Below are 15,818 nucleotides of genomic sequence, written 5' to 3'. Positions count from 1 at the left end.
ACAACAGAGATTATTTACTTGAATCTTTTTTATTTATAACTAGAAGAGTATGTCTTACCATCAAAAAATCAAGGTATTGTTTTCAGGTTCGACACATTGATTTCACTTAATCCCAACATTTAGTCCGCCATATCTTAGTCTAATGGTATTTCAATCATTCAAAATACTGCTGTATCTCCAATATAAGATCCGTAAAATTAGTAAGAACATGTTGTAAGGTATTGTCACTGAGATATCAAAGTTTAGATAATTGATAGAAGAGCAGGCAGATAATTTTGTCTAATATTGTTCTAGTCATTTCACCTCATCTTTTGGCTCTTGGAACCATATTGAAATATCAATTCTTTGTTTCATAAGAAGAGAAGCCTGTACTCTAACAAGGAGACTCTTTCTCTTGCACCCATGTATCTGATGTCAAACCTTTTTTCTGTTGGCTTGTGTGTTAGTAACAAATTCACCTCACAGAAGATGATCACACAAATTATATTAACCCATTATCCAACAACCACAGGCACAAACAAGATTATCTGGCATTCCTCCATATACAACCAGACACATTTGGATGCCAGACCTTTTATTGGTTGGCTGGTGTTAGTAACAAATTCACCTCATACAAGATGAACATCATGAATTATATTAACTCATGATCCAACAACCACAACCACAAGCAAGATCATCCCATTTTGCTGGGTTAATATCACATTCCAAAATGACATTTTCATACCATTGCTTCCTTCTACAACCGTGAGTATGATCAGGCTCAAACTAGTTTATCTCTTTCAAGCTACTTCAGCCCAATAAATTAGTTCCACAACTCCCTGTGAATTTTAATGTAGAAAATTGGATAGATAGAGAATACAGAAACAGGCAGCCAAAAAAATTGCCATGTCAAGATAAAGGTACTTGATTGAAAGATATAATACTAGCATATCAAAACTTTGAGTTGATAAGATATAACCAAACAAATAACTAAGGGTCAGGCTTCATTCTAATCTCCCTCCAACCAAAAAAGAATGCATTTTGAAGTGTGCCCCCTACACCCAATCACAATAATTTCAGTCAAATGATCCACAAGTAGGTCCCAAAAACTGCCCTACTGCAATTACTACTGGCACCAAATTTGTAGAATTCACGTTCCTCAACTGATGAATGATGCCTCCCCTTCAACTGCCCCCTCCTCCTCTAATCTATGCTCCCACCTCAATTTAGTCCCCTTAAATAGGCAATCATCAAAAGGAAAAGAGGAAAGTAAAGAGAAAGGAAATAGTCACACAACCCCACCTCCGTTGGCTTCATTGTGAAAATTCCAATGTATTTTTCTTTACATTTATTCTTTGATAAATGTCCAGCATCCATGTACAATGGAGGAAGAGCTTTTCTTACTCAAACTCAAAGAAGGCATCAAATGGCTAGAAAAGCTCTTTCTTTCTGTTTATTGGACTAAAAGACACATTCTTTTAGCTACAATGGGCATTTACAAGGGGAGATTTATCCAAGATGCTTCACTTCAGAAAGTGAATTCTTGTTTCCATCTTTTGGTTTGATTTCTACATATTGTACAATCCTAAGGCATCAATTTACAAACACATGGCGTTCTAAGCCATCACCAGCACAAACCCTAAACAGAGAGGGAAAAAATTACATCTTTTTCACTTAAATAAGTGCAGAAAAGAGAGGAGGACTCAGGTGAGGAACCTACTGGCATCGCCGTCCTCTCTGGCCTTCGCCAATTCCTCTGCTGCTGCCGCGGCGGAGGGCGCAGCAGCATCGCCGGAGCGTGCTCCGCACGTCTGGCATCGCGATGGCTGGGAGGCTGCGGCCGCGGCAGCGAATACGAGCTCGCGGCGGCAGAACGGGCAGCTGGAGCGGGAAACGAGCCACGTGTCGACGCACCCGACGTGGAACCCGTGCCCGCACTGCGGCAGGATGCGGATCTCGTCCCCCTCCACGAAGTCCGCGAGGCAGATCGGGCAGTCCGCGAGCCCCCCGCCGCCCGCCGCCGCGGCGTCGTACGACACCTTGGGCAGCGCCCTGAGCGCCTTCTTCTTGAGCCCCTTGCTCTTCGGCGCGGGCGGGGCTCCGGCCGACCGCCGAATCCAGGCGCAGCGAGCCACGAGGGCGAGCCCCACGACGCAGATCAGGGCGCAGAGCAGCGCCGCCAGGATCACCACCATGTCAGAGTCCACCGAGAGCGGCTCCGGAGGCTCAGCCGCCGGCAAGAGGCCGGAGTTCGCCTGCAGAATTCTCGCCGCCCGTGGCATCGACTCATCGAACGGAGAAGGGGTTATAGGAGGGATCGAGAAGCCTTGCGACCTCTCGCATCAATATATAAAGGTTTAAGAAAGATTAATAAATAAGAAAATATTAAATATCAATTGACTAAAAGGCCCCTTCTTTTGTGGAAGAAACACACATTGGTACAACCCAAAATTTGTAGGACGGAAAGACCCTTAAAACCACTATTTAATGACGGAAATGTCATTGGCAAATGACACACATCACAAAAAATATATAATTCTATAGTTTTAGAGAATTATATTTGAATATTAAAACAAATATCTTAGTCACTAAATTAATATGTGCATATACATATAAAAAATTATCCATTATATGAAATTTATGACAATTAATTGTTAGAAAGTTGTGTCAGAAAAAAGATTGCCAGAGCTTCTCCCTCTCTCTCTCTCTCTCTCTCTCTCTCTCTCTCTCTTTGTGCTGAGAAAGCTGTGTCACAAAAACACATAATTCCAGAGTTTTAGAGAATTATATTTGAATATTAAAACAAATATCTTAGTCACTAAATTAATATGTGCATATACATATAAAAAAATTATCCAATATATGGAATTTATGACACAGTAAGGATAATTAATTGTTAGAAAGCTGTGTCAGAAAAAAGATTGCCAGAGCTTCTCTTCAAGTCTGCACCTCTCTCTCTCTCTCTCTCTCTCTCTCTCTCTCTGTGTGCTGAGAAAGCCAGGATGTATGTGCCATGCAAACTCCTGGAGTTATATCATATGCACGAAGCCTCACAAGGAATCAGACACTGAGAGAAGGATGCATTTGGTAGGGTATCCAAACACTGGTCTTCTTCTCGGGAAAGATGTATGTGACTTAGAACACAAGAGTGTAGGGTATCTAACACTGATCCTTGGAAGGAGCCAAACTCTGAGAAAAGGATGCAAAAAACATCCCTTTAATCCTGCATTCGGCTTCCTCATACAGACACACACCTGTCTACAAGGAGCCAGAGATTGAGCAAAGGGTGCCAAAACTGGTCGACAATTCTGCATTTAGTCAGACATCAAACACTGTTTCTGTTCTTCGCTTTGGTGCATGACTTGGCAATCCAAGACTCAGAGCTCCAAGGAGAGAAAAGAAGGCATATCTGGGAGTGGGAGCTGTGTCACTGTGGAACTTGGATTCTTTCTCCCTCCATGTTTCAGTATGATGGAGATATTGTAATGGGTGCAACTCAACTATTTCACCTGCAAGTCGTCATCATGACTTGCTTCTCTCTTCCATCGTCTCGTCTCCTCCTCCACATGAGAATTGTGTGGAAATAGTAGGACTGGATTCCTTAGAACATGATGCAACTTGGACAAGGATTTCTATGTTGGACCAAGCTAACATCATAAACTTTTTGATCAACAAGTATACTGTTCCACCAACATGGTGATTGGCATCCATCTGGGGCAAGTGCCCTACCACTCATGAAAGCTTTTTGTCTATGCTGCATGTTGTGTATAAGTAGGCCCTTGATACCAAAAACAAGTGGAAGATCCTCAACATATCATGCTGATGGAAAGTTCTTTCCTCTCCCAACCCAATCGATCAGATCAGATTTTGTTGAAAGACACTGCCACTCTGATTGGAGCACAAAAAATCCAGTATCAGACAAGCAAAAAGAAGGAATCCTCAGCTACTCTACCGGCAAAGTGAGAGACCATTCCTTTGTGCAGTGGCAGTGCCATTCTTGCAGCTGAAATCTCTTAGTGTGATGACAGCAACTCTCTCTCTCTCTCTCTCTCTCTCACTTTGCTTCGACCATGAGACAGATTCAACAGGACTTTGAAGGACTTTCTCCTGTTCATCAATGGCAGCAGTTAACTGGCAAAAAGATGATTCATGGAAAGAACAGCATGCATGCATCTGCGGAAAGAAACAAGAGAGTGTTGCTCTCCATCTTTATCTGTTTGACACATCCTCTCTCCTTTGCTCCAAGATCAGTTAGAGAGGGATAGCCTTTCTTCCTCCCATTGGCACTGCGTCCACATGTGCTATGATCACTTTCCAGACCATGGGAATGATAAGCCACCAACTCCACTCAGCACAAGCTCGCAGTCTTGTCCTTCCATCCGCAAGCTTCTTCGCGACTAATCATTTACGTATGGAGAAGCTTCTTGGCATCACATCCGTATCTGCTGCAACCAAACGATTGTAATTTCAAGGATGCATTACTACCTCACTAACTTCAAGAATATTAGGCTGCTCATCCATGAAGGATACACAACTCAAGAGTGGCTTGTTTTGATCGACATTTATGTGCGTTCAAACCTTGGCTTATAACCATAAGTAGACAGAGAAATCATGGAGTTCATTAGATGCATGCATGATGGTCGCTCCTCGCCAAATCTGCAGGCATTATGTCGAGCGCATGCATCTTCGGCATCACTTCCCGATTCTGGAAGAAAACGAAAGAAGAGGATGCATGTGAAGAAGAAGTAGGAAGACCACCATGTTCATCAAGGTAGCTTTTCAGCTGGGAAGAGAGAGAGAGAGAGAGAGAGAGAGATAGAGAGCATGAGATAGTGGATCACATTGACCTCTCACACACGTCTTAAAGTAGTGAACGAGTCACCTAACTGAGCTTTTGCCAGGATCACCAGTTCTCTCACATGATGATGGATGGATTCTTTGAGTCACACCACATGGCCTTCTTGGTAGGCCACAATGCCATGGCAGTGGTGCTCAATCTATCAGAATGAGATGTGACATGAAATGGAAGGGATCAAATTGTTAGGCTCCACTTGTGCAATCATTCCATCTCGTGTTGTCTATAGATCCATGAATCCATCCACTAGTGGACCTTGAAAGATGAACTCCATGAGAGGTAATTGGCTTTGTTATATTACCTTCAGATTCCCATCTCTACTTGGAACTATTTAGACTTGCACTGACAGAATCCATGAACTACTTTACTGGTCACTCAATAAAGAGTTCATGTTCTTAGCAATCATTTCTTTGTAGGTTACTCGGTATCCATTTCACAGATCATAAAACCTCAGAACAAGTTGGATGAGGAAAAAAGATAATCTTCTCCCATGTTCTTTTTTCTACAATTAATTCTCCAATACATATATGTACTAAAACCAAACAGATGTTTTGATCCTAATCCAAGCAAGCAGCTGGCTGAATGGTGAACAATAAAAATTGTCAACATTTGAACTACTGCACACAAATCATAATTCCCTGCTAGCTAAGGAAGACCCTCCAAACTAATAGACATCCCTTTCCAGGAAGCACGATGTCAAATTTTATGAAAACGATAATAACAAATGTTACGGTAATTGATTCAAGCGACATGAGACGAGAAATGTCAAGATTGTGGTTGTCCTCCATTCTGAGCAGAAAGCTTTTCGAACGAGAATTGATCTTCGTTGTTTCGGTGCTCTCCTATGCGTAGGTGACGTTCGGTTGGTCTAGACTCTTGGTTGTTGTTTTTTGATGAGGATAACATCTCAATTTCTGTATCCGAATTGTAATGATCCAAAGCATTTCCTGTTGAAGAGTTGGATAATTCTCTTGTATGCCCAATAGTTCTATACCTCTGCAGAGGACGCAGAGGAGATGCCGGCGAGCTTGCCCTGGGGCTTGTTTCATGGACCGAGGAAGCATGTGAGGTTCCTTTCTCATGTTTTTTCTTCACAGCTTGATGCCACTTCTTGAGAGCCTTCGAAGTCTGCTCATCAAAGATGGACCTCTTCATGTGTGAACCCATCTGTGAACAAATGACACAATTTCAAAAGAATTAATAAATATATTATAATTTGTAATATGCAAACTTGATTGTCAGTAAGAATGCATTCTACTATCCTGGCATCCAAATTCAAAGAGCAATTACTCTGCTTGTTTGCGGGTTGAAGTTCATCAAGTACAAATTTTACCACCATCAAGAAACCCTACATGTGCCATTGGATATCGAGGTAGAAATGTTTTAGGGTGGATGACTGGAAGCAGCTTAAAGATCCATGTTGTACACTTGCCGGTTTGATAACTATCTTAATTTAGTTTCAGCAGTTTATGAAAGAACGATAAAGTTGGAATTCTCCACAAAGCAAGGATAACGATGCCATAACTATTAACCATGGATGTAGTTTTGCTGACTAGTTAGCAAGGATGAGTTAAGATATGATGCTATTAACTTCGACAACCATAAATCACTGGCATGTATCCACAGAACATATTCACCTCCATTAGTAATCATATTCAACATTTTATTTTAGTTGGATAAAATAATTTCAAAGTCAATATTATCTATTTAGATGACATCTAATAGTAATGATATCAATAAGAAATTAGAAAAGCCTGTACCTGAGATACAAGTGCATAAAGCGGAAGTGTAATGTACGAACACAAGAATTGGACTCCAACTCTGCATATAATCGATGAAACAGAAGTATAAGTCCATAAGACCGAAAGAACTAGTTAAGCATTGTTGCATTATAAGAAGAGTGTGATATGCAAATGAATTTGACAAATAGATTACAACATTCATTCAACACAACATCTCAAAATTTTATCCAAAGAAAATCGAAATTTTGAATGTGAACAATGACAGCTGAAGAAGAAATCACCTATTTGGACCAAGAATTGCAATGAAACGCTGATCTCAGTGATATTAAGAATGTGATCATATGTAATTTCACAATGGCTGTCATTCTTAAAAGAAAACTATTAGCAATCTCTTTTCTCCCTTTTCCCATCCAATGCTAATTTGCTTTGCTTTATAAGAGTTGTAAGGTCCATTAGATTACTATTCACTTACCAATGAGGTCCCTATAACACAAGAAAATGCAATGTGAGTGAGCATGGGAAACTCAGTTAATACATGATGAGATGTCTAAAAGAAATAACGGTTGAAATAAATGCTGCTTGTACAGAGGACAGCATCCTAGTATTTACATGTAATGCAGCATTGGTGTAGATGAGTCCAGCTTCAGTCTGATTACCCTCTTGGCTATATTCAGCAAAGTCTAAATTTAACCTTCTTTCTATTTTTGTTATGTTATCAGCATTTTCAAAATATAATTTTTGTGGATCAGTATGGGTGTCCTAGTGACTCGAGTCATAAAAATATGAAAAAACAAAATCACCATGTATCTAATGATCCATAGAAAATTTCAGTCCAGGGAATTATATAACTCTGGCCAAAAATTTGTACAGGTAGTAGATTATCAACCATATCAACACCAATTTAGAAGGGGCTCAGGACTAATTGCCACACCAGTTACTCTCTTTTTCAGCCCAGGAACATCGGTAAGAAAAAATTAGATAGCATATTCTTGAATCACAAAATGGTAGCATTTTTTTGAAGCTTACCCAACACTAACTCTTGCAATGATGAAATCAAAATTATCATGAAAACAGGACTTCAATCCAAACTCATACTGCCAAAAGAAGAAAAAAAGAATGACTTAGGATGCTAGAAAAGAATGTGATCGTCACGGCAAATAAGCTGGATACAGAAACTTACCCATATCCAAAAGAAGTATGTGATCTGAAATGCGTTCTGCAGAGAATGTGAAAAAAGAGGGATAGCTAAGTTAGCTTCAAACACTTATATAACTGCTGAGACAGTCAAATGTTTCCAATAAGAACTTTCATTTCTAGACATATTTGATTTTTTTTTCAAAACTCAATATTTAACTAAAATTTTGTAGGGGCAAATTCCTGGAAAAAGCCCCTAACTTTGAGTTTTTCCTATAGAGTTGCCCAAGTTTAAGGAATTCCCACATAGTGCCCCTGATTATGTGAAAAGACTATTTTACCCCCCATAATATTAAAAATTCTCTCCTATGGCTCCAACCCTAGCTGTGCCTCCGCTCACGCCTGACAATCTAGCCTGTTGGCCCTCAAGCTAGGTAGGAGAGAACGCAAGGGCCGTGGCCACCTCCACAGGCCCTGCTAGCCTTCTCACTCTTCGTCGGACCCATCCCCACTTTCTCTCTCTCCGGACTCCTCTCCCTCCTCCCTCGCCAATGGTCACCAGTGCGATGACAGCACGAGGGCCGACACGTGACCCCTCCTTCCTCGCACAAGGGCGGGGGTCGACCCCTCTTTCCTCGCATGAGGGCCGTGATCGACCATGGCGAGGGCCAACGAGCTAGCAAGGCTTGGCAGGCGGGGCTGCTAAGTGCGGGACGAAGGGGGGCAGCTGATGGGGTGGTGGCACAGCGGAGGGCAATGATCGACAAGGGTTAGGCGAATGGTCATTTTTGAAAAAAGGGGCGCTCTTAAAAATTTTTTTAGACTTGGGGTGCTTTATGGGAAAAACCCGAAGTTATGAGCTTTTTTCATATTTCACCCAATTTATAGTATATGCATAATTAAAATTTTTTTAAAAAAGGGACTATCAACTGAACCAATGAAGTTTGTCCAATTTAAAAAATCCTATGCATAGACAGAGGAAACAACATCACAACCTGGAATAATGCAAAATGGATGAGAAATAAAGCAAACTGTGGATTTTTAAACCAAAAATGTTGGTCACTGAGTTGCACCAGCGGAATTCCTTGAACCACTACATGTCTCTCTTGAATTTCAATGGCCATCCTTGCTATTATTGCCTGTAGCTTCATCCCAATTGCTAGAATTATCTACATTATAGATGAAAAAGTTACCAATTTGATTATATGAAAAAGGTCCATATCTCACGCTCGAGTACTTACAACTAGAGGAAGTATTGATGCCCAAAACAATTCCTCCCATCCTGAAGGAAGTAAAGAGAGTCAAATTCCAAACCTCTGTGTGGGAAAATATTTTGCAACATCGGATGTACTCTCACCATTAACATTAAGAAGCAAAACCATCACAGCTGAAGCCCATAATACGGGACTGCTCATCCAAAGAAGGAACACGTGAAGAACTTCAATAATGGTGAGTAAAGAAAATTTTGTCAACCAAAAGAACTTCAAAGGGAAGGAAAAAGAGGACCTAAGCTAAAACATCACTACAGAAAGTTGTTCTTATCAATTTCTTTATTAATAGTAACGAAGCATTTTTGGAAAGTTCTAATTAAGAAAACATGTTATGATTAACATGAAATACACTATACTTGGGAAGACATGCAATCATATTTAACAGGATCAATTCTCTATGATTATGCTACTGCAAATTGTAACAACGCTATGTTAAATATCAAAAGAGTGCCAATTTCCATGGAAATTCTCAGATTATTCATCATTTGCAAAAGCAATGACTAGGTTCATTGGATTCCTAAACCCAACTAAGAAGATTAGGATCAAGAAAATTCCATCTTATTAATGCTTCTCTTTTTATGATGTTTTTCTCTTCTTAATGATATACAACTTCCTGATACTTTGACGTCAAACATAAAACTTCTATTATTAGATAAGCAGATACTGTATTAGCAGGAATTACACAACTGAATACACTTCAAAAATCAAATGCCTCAGTTGAATGTTCAATTCGTAATCCTAGTAAGTATAGCATTGACTGTAATAGAAATTATAGTAAAGTAAGTTCAGTAATTATGGTACCTGATCCCCACTACTGCCTTAAAGTCATCCTCCAATGTTCTTTTTATATATTTTTGAAAATTAAACTTACTTCCTGGAGCCAGGTGAGCCTATAAACATTAAACTATTGACAAATTACAAGATGAACAAATTATCAGGTATCTATCTGTTGGTCAAACTTACATTGATAAAACCATGGCGCAATGCCAAGTAATCTGCTTTACAAACAGAGCTGAAAAATTGCTTTAAAAAGCTTACCTATAAAAGACAAAAATGAAAAAAGATGGCCAGTCAATAGATAATGATGAAAAGGTAGGAAAAATTTCCTGGTACAAAAAGCCCAAGAATCAATATTAACTTCATTTGATGATGAAAAAACTATTAATGACTTCTCAACATTTGCTAAATGGAGTTCCTCAATATTGATAAATATCAATATTAACTTCATATTCACTGTTCAACAAAACTATCATTTTGGTAAATGGATTTTCTCTAGAAGAAGGGGAACAATGGTCATATTTTAATGTGATACTGTAGTCTAAATTATTCAAACATATGTCCACAAGCAAGTAAATACTTGATCACAAACAGAGTAAAATAGTTTTTGACTACGGTTGTCTACTTACAAAGTAGAACAGGATTGTGATTCTGTTCCAGAAATTTGTGTGTCTTCTCACGAATGATGTCTCATGTGCAAATCTGAATCTTGAGGGATCTGTATTGTTTACAAACATATGGTTTAAATATAATGAACTACATACCAACAAAAAAGTTTCAAAGTAAATATTATTCCAATTGCATAAAAATAGACTAATATATGAATTATACTGACATAGATCTCCGTACTATGATGATTTTTCATGTTAGGTTATCGAACTAAAAGATACACAAACATCAATTATGTAATGAAAGATCTGACAACAGTTAACAAGGTTACAAGATAAACACAAACCAATGCTAGAAGCAAGATCAATTACTAAGAAGGAAACAACAATCAAATTCTGTACATTCGATGAGCAAAAACTGACACTGTATCATAGATAAGTTTTTAATTTTAACAAGGCCCGCAAAAGTTTAAATGGGAAAAGATAGACCCAAGACACTGATATCATGTTCTAGTTCAAAATATTTTTAGAAGATACATGCACCATGAGACGGAGAGACAGAAAGGCAAATATTTTTTTTCATGACTATTATGAAAAGATTTACATAGAGGCAAATAAATTTATATAGCTGCCAATTAATACCACGATCATCATTACAATTATTGAGTTTCTGATATCGGTAGGGAAACATGAACTTGGGACATAAGACAAATGTATACAATTGGTTAAGCCAAATTTACTGATATGGGTAATAGGTGTGTCCTAATTGAATTGCATTTCTACTTCATGGTTTATTTTAGGTGTAAGATGGTTGGGACAGTTCTTAAACAATTCTTATTTTAGAGAAAGGTCTTCCCAAAATGGTGTGAGGGCATCCATCTCTTCCTTGTCATAGCATGAGGCCATCATGGAGTGAATCTGTTTCCTTTTTATCTTATTCGAAACTTTGAAACCTGCTGTTACACACACCTGAAAATATCTAGAAAGTCCTCAAGTTCCACAAATATTATATTTCTGTTCTTACCAACTCCATCAGAATCAGCTTCAGTACACTACAAAACAATGCTAATTTTACACTGAGAACAACACATCAGGCCAGCAGTTCTATTCTCCCAAATTCGTCATTTCTATCATTATCACAAAAGTTCAACCCAAACATCACTACATCTGCAACTGTAAATTTCCATTCTATGTTCATTGAGTTTTGCAATTCTACAGTCCTGTAAATTCTGACATACAGGCGCAGATTGTAAAATTCCAGATATAATTATTTCTATTGCTAAACTTATATAGCAAGCATAGGTCCCCATAGAAGCCCACTTCCACCCTTTTCCTACATCATGACTCATAATAGGTTTAATATTATCACACGTAACCTTTATTTATATATAGAAATATGTCATCTACAGTGTCATGCCTTTTGCCTACCTGGAAGCCAATATCTCCTCATAATTGCATGGTTTCCATCAGTGAACTTTATATTTGTCTCTGAAAGAATAATATCTAAAGAAATACCATATAAATGAGAAATCTTAACAGAGTAAGGGGTCTGAAAGTACATTCTAAAATAATTGAATACAGAAAACTGGTCAATTGAGCAGTAACATATGACCTCAGTTTGAAATTAGTGATTCTATATTATTCCTGGCAGTGTCTCTATCTTATGGAGGATTAACTTGAGATATGATGGTAGAAAATTTTAAAAAAAACTTATGAGAGCAGTAAAATACCATTGGAGAACTCATATTCAATGGATGAAGTCTCAGTTTCCCACTCCTTCCATCTACGCATCTGCATGCAAGAGTTCAGTGAAAAACAGATGATATCATTCATATTAATGGTTAATCAATGTAGATTTTGCATAAAATTCAGAAAAGTACTTGATCGATTGCTAAGTTCCTACAACCTTTGCTCTTCCAAGAGTCATTGTGAGAGCACCACTTGCTACGTGAAACACTGCCAGAAAGAATATGAAGATGTGCAACTGATGTAGTCCATTCATTGAAATAAGTGGCCCCTTGCCCTGTAAGTAGGATAATGTGGAAGTCAGAAAGAGCTCAAAATTGGCCTTTTACACTGTAGGAAAAGGGTTATTTGAGTATCATCTAAAATGGATCTAGAAAGTAATATAAATGAATGACAAATCATCTGCAATAACCAAGTTGCTCAGTGACCAGCCAAATTGGCATTAGGAAACTTAAAGGTCAACCTGCCAACTTATAATTATACCATTTCTACATTTGGGAACCACAATTTTGTTCCCATTCGTGTTTATGATTTTTTAAAGAGATATCTGCTTGCCAAAAATAAACAGAATGAAGATTTTGTGAAAAAGAAAATCTAGAATTGGGTAGATAAGTTGCAAGTGCCCAGATGTAATTTCTTGGTCTCTTTAGTTATTGCTTTGTGTGAAACTATCCTATTTTACATCTATTCCATATCAACAAATTGGCACAGGATTTCCTAACTGCATGTTCACTTTGGATGATTTTTCAAAACATTTTGAGCAAATTTTCAAATTCATAAACACTAATAAATTTAGTATTAATATAATTGTCCATTTATAATGTAGACAATAAAATACCGCAATATGTCCATCATGAATGATAGGAACAAGAGTTGCCATAGCAAGAATGATAGGAACAAGGCTGAACCATTCGGCTATGATATTCATCCAGAATCAAGAGAATAAGTAGGTTCAGGCTGAACCATTCAGTTATAGTATTTATCCATGAATGAAGAGAATAAGTAGGTTCGGCTGAACCGTTCAGCTATGATATTCATCCAAGAATCAAGAGAATTATTGCAAAAGATATAGAGAACATTACTGACCTTTTTTAGAACTAAGCATGATGTGTTTATAACACGACATTCTATTTCCCATATTCAAAGAAACAAATAGAGGAACAACTAAAAGCAATTTAATTGCAGTTCCAAAGCTGTTAATAGATATACTTACTAAGGGACATGAAACAATTGATCCTGCAGCTAGTATCCTATGCTGTATATTCCCATATATAAGCGCATTTGTTAACAGTTTCCTACGGTGTCCTCCACCTGCCCCTGCTGTCCCAGTATCTGTTTTGATTGGGCATGGCAACATGGTATTTGACAATGTATCCGGTATGCAGATTTTAGCAATGTAACTCTGTCCAAAAGTCAGTAGTAGGGAAATGAAGCCAAGAATCATCAACTCTGCAAAACCAATAAAGTAAAATTATTGTCAGTCACTTCAGTTGAAAGTCGATACCAGTCCAACCATGCATGTGCCACAAGACAACAGAGATTACAACAATGGGCAAAGTTAAATGTAACAAGATTCAATGATCATTCAAACAAAGAAATGAACATTTTGGTTTTACCATCTTTAACCTTCTCAAGAGCTTCATAAAGAGCCTTTTTGTGCTTCTCATTAAGCCACTGAAAAACAAAGTTCACAATAGTACATAAGAATTTGATTTCTTCATGCGAGTAGACAAGAACAAACTTTGAGATGGAATGCAAAATCAGCACTTGATAGGCACAGAGAATGAACATCACTGGACTCAGGGAATGACCATGGAACAAATGCATATAAGAAAGAGAGAATGTGAAAAGAGGGACGGTTGCCAAGTTCAGCAAAAAGCATTTATCATATTGGAGGGAAAGTTTAAATACACAACTCAACTTAATTAATAGGCACTTATGAATCAGAATATCCAAGTAAAAAAAATTACGGCATTATAGAAAAATAGAAAAAAACTTAAGAATCAACAAGAGTGATGTATAAAGTCATAAATTGGTCGTCTTGTCGAATGCAAATATTTCTGACCACAGAAAAATATATATATTTTTTGGAACAATTTCATATGTGCTGATTCAAGTACTTGTAACTTCACATGAAACCATGCAGAATTGGAAACGATAATAGTACCTTTCTAAAGTTTACTAGGCTTATGAATACCTTCAAAAATATCAGATACCCTTCTAAAGTTAACAAACTTCCAAAATTTTAAAAAGCATGGGCTTATATGAAATTTTTGGCATATAAAAAGAACTTGAAAAATACAACTTACATGGGCGTATATAAAATTTATACATATTCTGAAGGATGCATATGAAATTGTCCCAAATCATTTTTATTTAAACAAGTACATATCTAATTGTCAATGAACCATCAGTCATACACCAAAATAATCATACACAACATGTCTGTCAATCGAGAGAAAAAAGGTCGAACATTTTGTAGTAACATTACACCATATATGTTTTCAAAGATCCTATTCAGAATAGAAGTAAAACAAGAAAATATCAAAGTAATCAAGAAGTGAAAAATAGACATAATAAGGATTAGAGTGCAGAATGTTTCTTCTGAACTGCCGCATATGGCTCTGAAAATAAAAAAAGAAGAAATGGAAAGGTTGTAAAGAAAGTGCAGTCGATAAAAGAAAATTTTGTCCTTGCAGCAAAATAAACAAAGATTACTAATATGCACTATAGTTTGATATTTTATTTAATATGTAAATAAAAAGTGAGGGAATATGTCAGGGATTAACATAAGAAATCTTCCAACGATATATCTAGCAAAAACCAAGTTAATGAGAAAAAAAAATAATTATGTTAAGCCACAAGGAAAGATTTCATCTTTCAAACATTTCCATCTCCAAATGTCCAAAAAGAAAAGCAATTACAGAGCGTGTATGGCCTTATTTGGTTTTCTTTTTTGAAAATAAACTCGCCCTTAAAGAAGAATAAACGAGAACAGCTAAAAATTCTGCTAATGAATTTTCCTTTCCAAACCCCAAGTTTTAGAGACAAGGAAACCGTGTCCGCAGCCTTCACACGATTACTAATCTCGCAGAGCTAAACGGAAACGCTAAAATAATCAAGAAAAGATCACAAAGGAAGAAACAAAAGGAGCGGAATCCGTCTATTTTTGGATACGGCTTCAAGATACCACCTTTTGATCCGTAATCCACTCCAACACCTCAAAACAAGCCAAAAGAGCAACCAAGTTCGCTTCTTGCACATGAAACCATATCTCAAACCCAAAACAATTCAAACGAAAGGAAAAGAAAGAAAGAAGAAAAGAAAAGAAGCAAGATTTCTTTCCCGTTTACCTCTCCGAAGTGATGAAGACCCTTCTCCAGCAGTATGGAGATCAAAACGATGACCGCGCAAACAGCCGCGACAGCCCACGTCGCGGTCTGGTCGAGCTCTCTCGAGTCGCCGCCACCTCCACCTCCCGCCATCCCGAGACAAAGCCTTAAACCTCCCCCACCGCAAACTTCCTTTCCACTCCGCGGTCTAAATGGAGGCAACAAAAGCCAACTTCGCGGCTTTCGATCGCTTCCTCTACCAAAACGCGAGCTTTCGGAAGGAGAACGTTCGAGGGAGGTTTTACGAGGACAGCGATTTGAGCTCCCTTTTCTGTTCCCTTCGGGGTTTGGGACGCGGCGTACGACAAGCAAAC

General features: G+C 38.0%; 2 protein-coding genes across 3 annotated transcripts; both read right to left on the bottom strand.

The window, feature by feature from the left end:
* Window positions 1-1,406: 1,406 nt before the first annotated feature.
* On the bottom strand, window positions 1,407-2,300 carry LOC135652559 (probable E3 ubiquitin-protein ligase ATL44). Its single transcript, XM_065173572.1, has one exon. It carries the CDS (start codon window positions 2,259-2,261, stop codon window positions 1,683-1,685), a length of 579 nt encoding a protein of 192 aa, XP_065029644.1. The 5' UTR covers window positions 2,262-2,300; the 3' UTR covers window positions 1,407-1,682.
* Window positions 2,301-5,466: 3,166 nt separating this feature from the next.
* On the bottom strand, window positions 5,467-15,725 carry LOC103972117 (MLO-like protein 9). 2 transcript variants are annotated; one of them, XM_009386328.3, is made up of 15 exons: window positions 15,466-15,725; window positions 13,729-13,786; window positions 13,326-13,561; window positions 12,273-12,389; window positions 12,097-12,157; window positions 10,388-10,476; window positions 9,945-10,019; window positions 9,783-9,871; window positions 9,068-9,117; window positions 8,952-8,992; window positions 8,706-8,879; window positions 7,757-7,792; window positions 7,603-7,670; window positions 6,595-6,655; window positions 5,467-6,001 (listed from the first exon to the last, which is right to left on the bottom strand). In XM_009386328.3, exons 1-15 carry the CDS (start codon window positions 15,595-15,597, stop codon window positions 5,600-5,602), a joined length of 1,689 nt encoding a protein of 562 aa, XP_009384603.3. In that variant the 5' UTR covers window positions 15,598-15,725; the 3' UTR covers window positions 5,467-5,599. The 2 variants fall into 2 exon arrangements, with proteins under 2 accessions (XP_009384603.3, XP_065030338.1); XM_065174266.1 differs by lacking the exon at window positions 7,603-7,670 and having other exon boundaries at window positions 5,845-6,001.
* Between the last annotated feature and the right edge of the window lie 93 nt (window positions 15,726-15,818).

This window comes from Musa acuminata, chromosome BXJ3-11 (assembly GCF_036884655.1).
Source record: "Musa acuminata AAA Group cultivar baxijiao chromosome BXJ3-11, Cavendish_Baxijiao_AAA, whole genome shotgun sequence".
Classification (NCBI taxonomy): Eukaryota; Viridiplantae; Streptophyta; class Magnoliopsida; order Zingiberales; family Musaceae; genus Musa; species Musa acuminata.
The sequence above is the reverse complement of the archived record's forward strand: the minus strand, read 5'-3'. Positions and strand labels throughout refer to the sequence as shown.

Bases quoted from the DNA above. Each gene is read 5' to 3' on its own strand.
- LOC135652559 (XM_065173572.1), bottom strand. From the start codon at position 2,261: ATGCCACGGGCGGCGAGAATTCTGCAGGCGAACTCCGGCCTCTTGCCG.
- LOC103972117 (XM_009386328.3), bottom strand. From the start codon at position 15,597: ATGGCGGGAGGTGGAGGTGGCGGCGACTCGAGAGAGCTCGACCAGACC. The intron at 13,562-13,728 runs GTAAAACCAAAA...TTGGTTTTGCAG, and splicing joins TCTTGAGAAGGTTAAAGATG to AGTTGATGATTCTTGGCTTC. The intron at 8,993-9,067 runs GTGAGAGTACAT...TACTTCCTTCAG, and splicing joins TTTGCTTCTTAATGTTAATG to GATGGGAGGAATTGTTTTGG.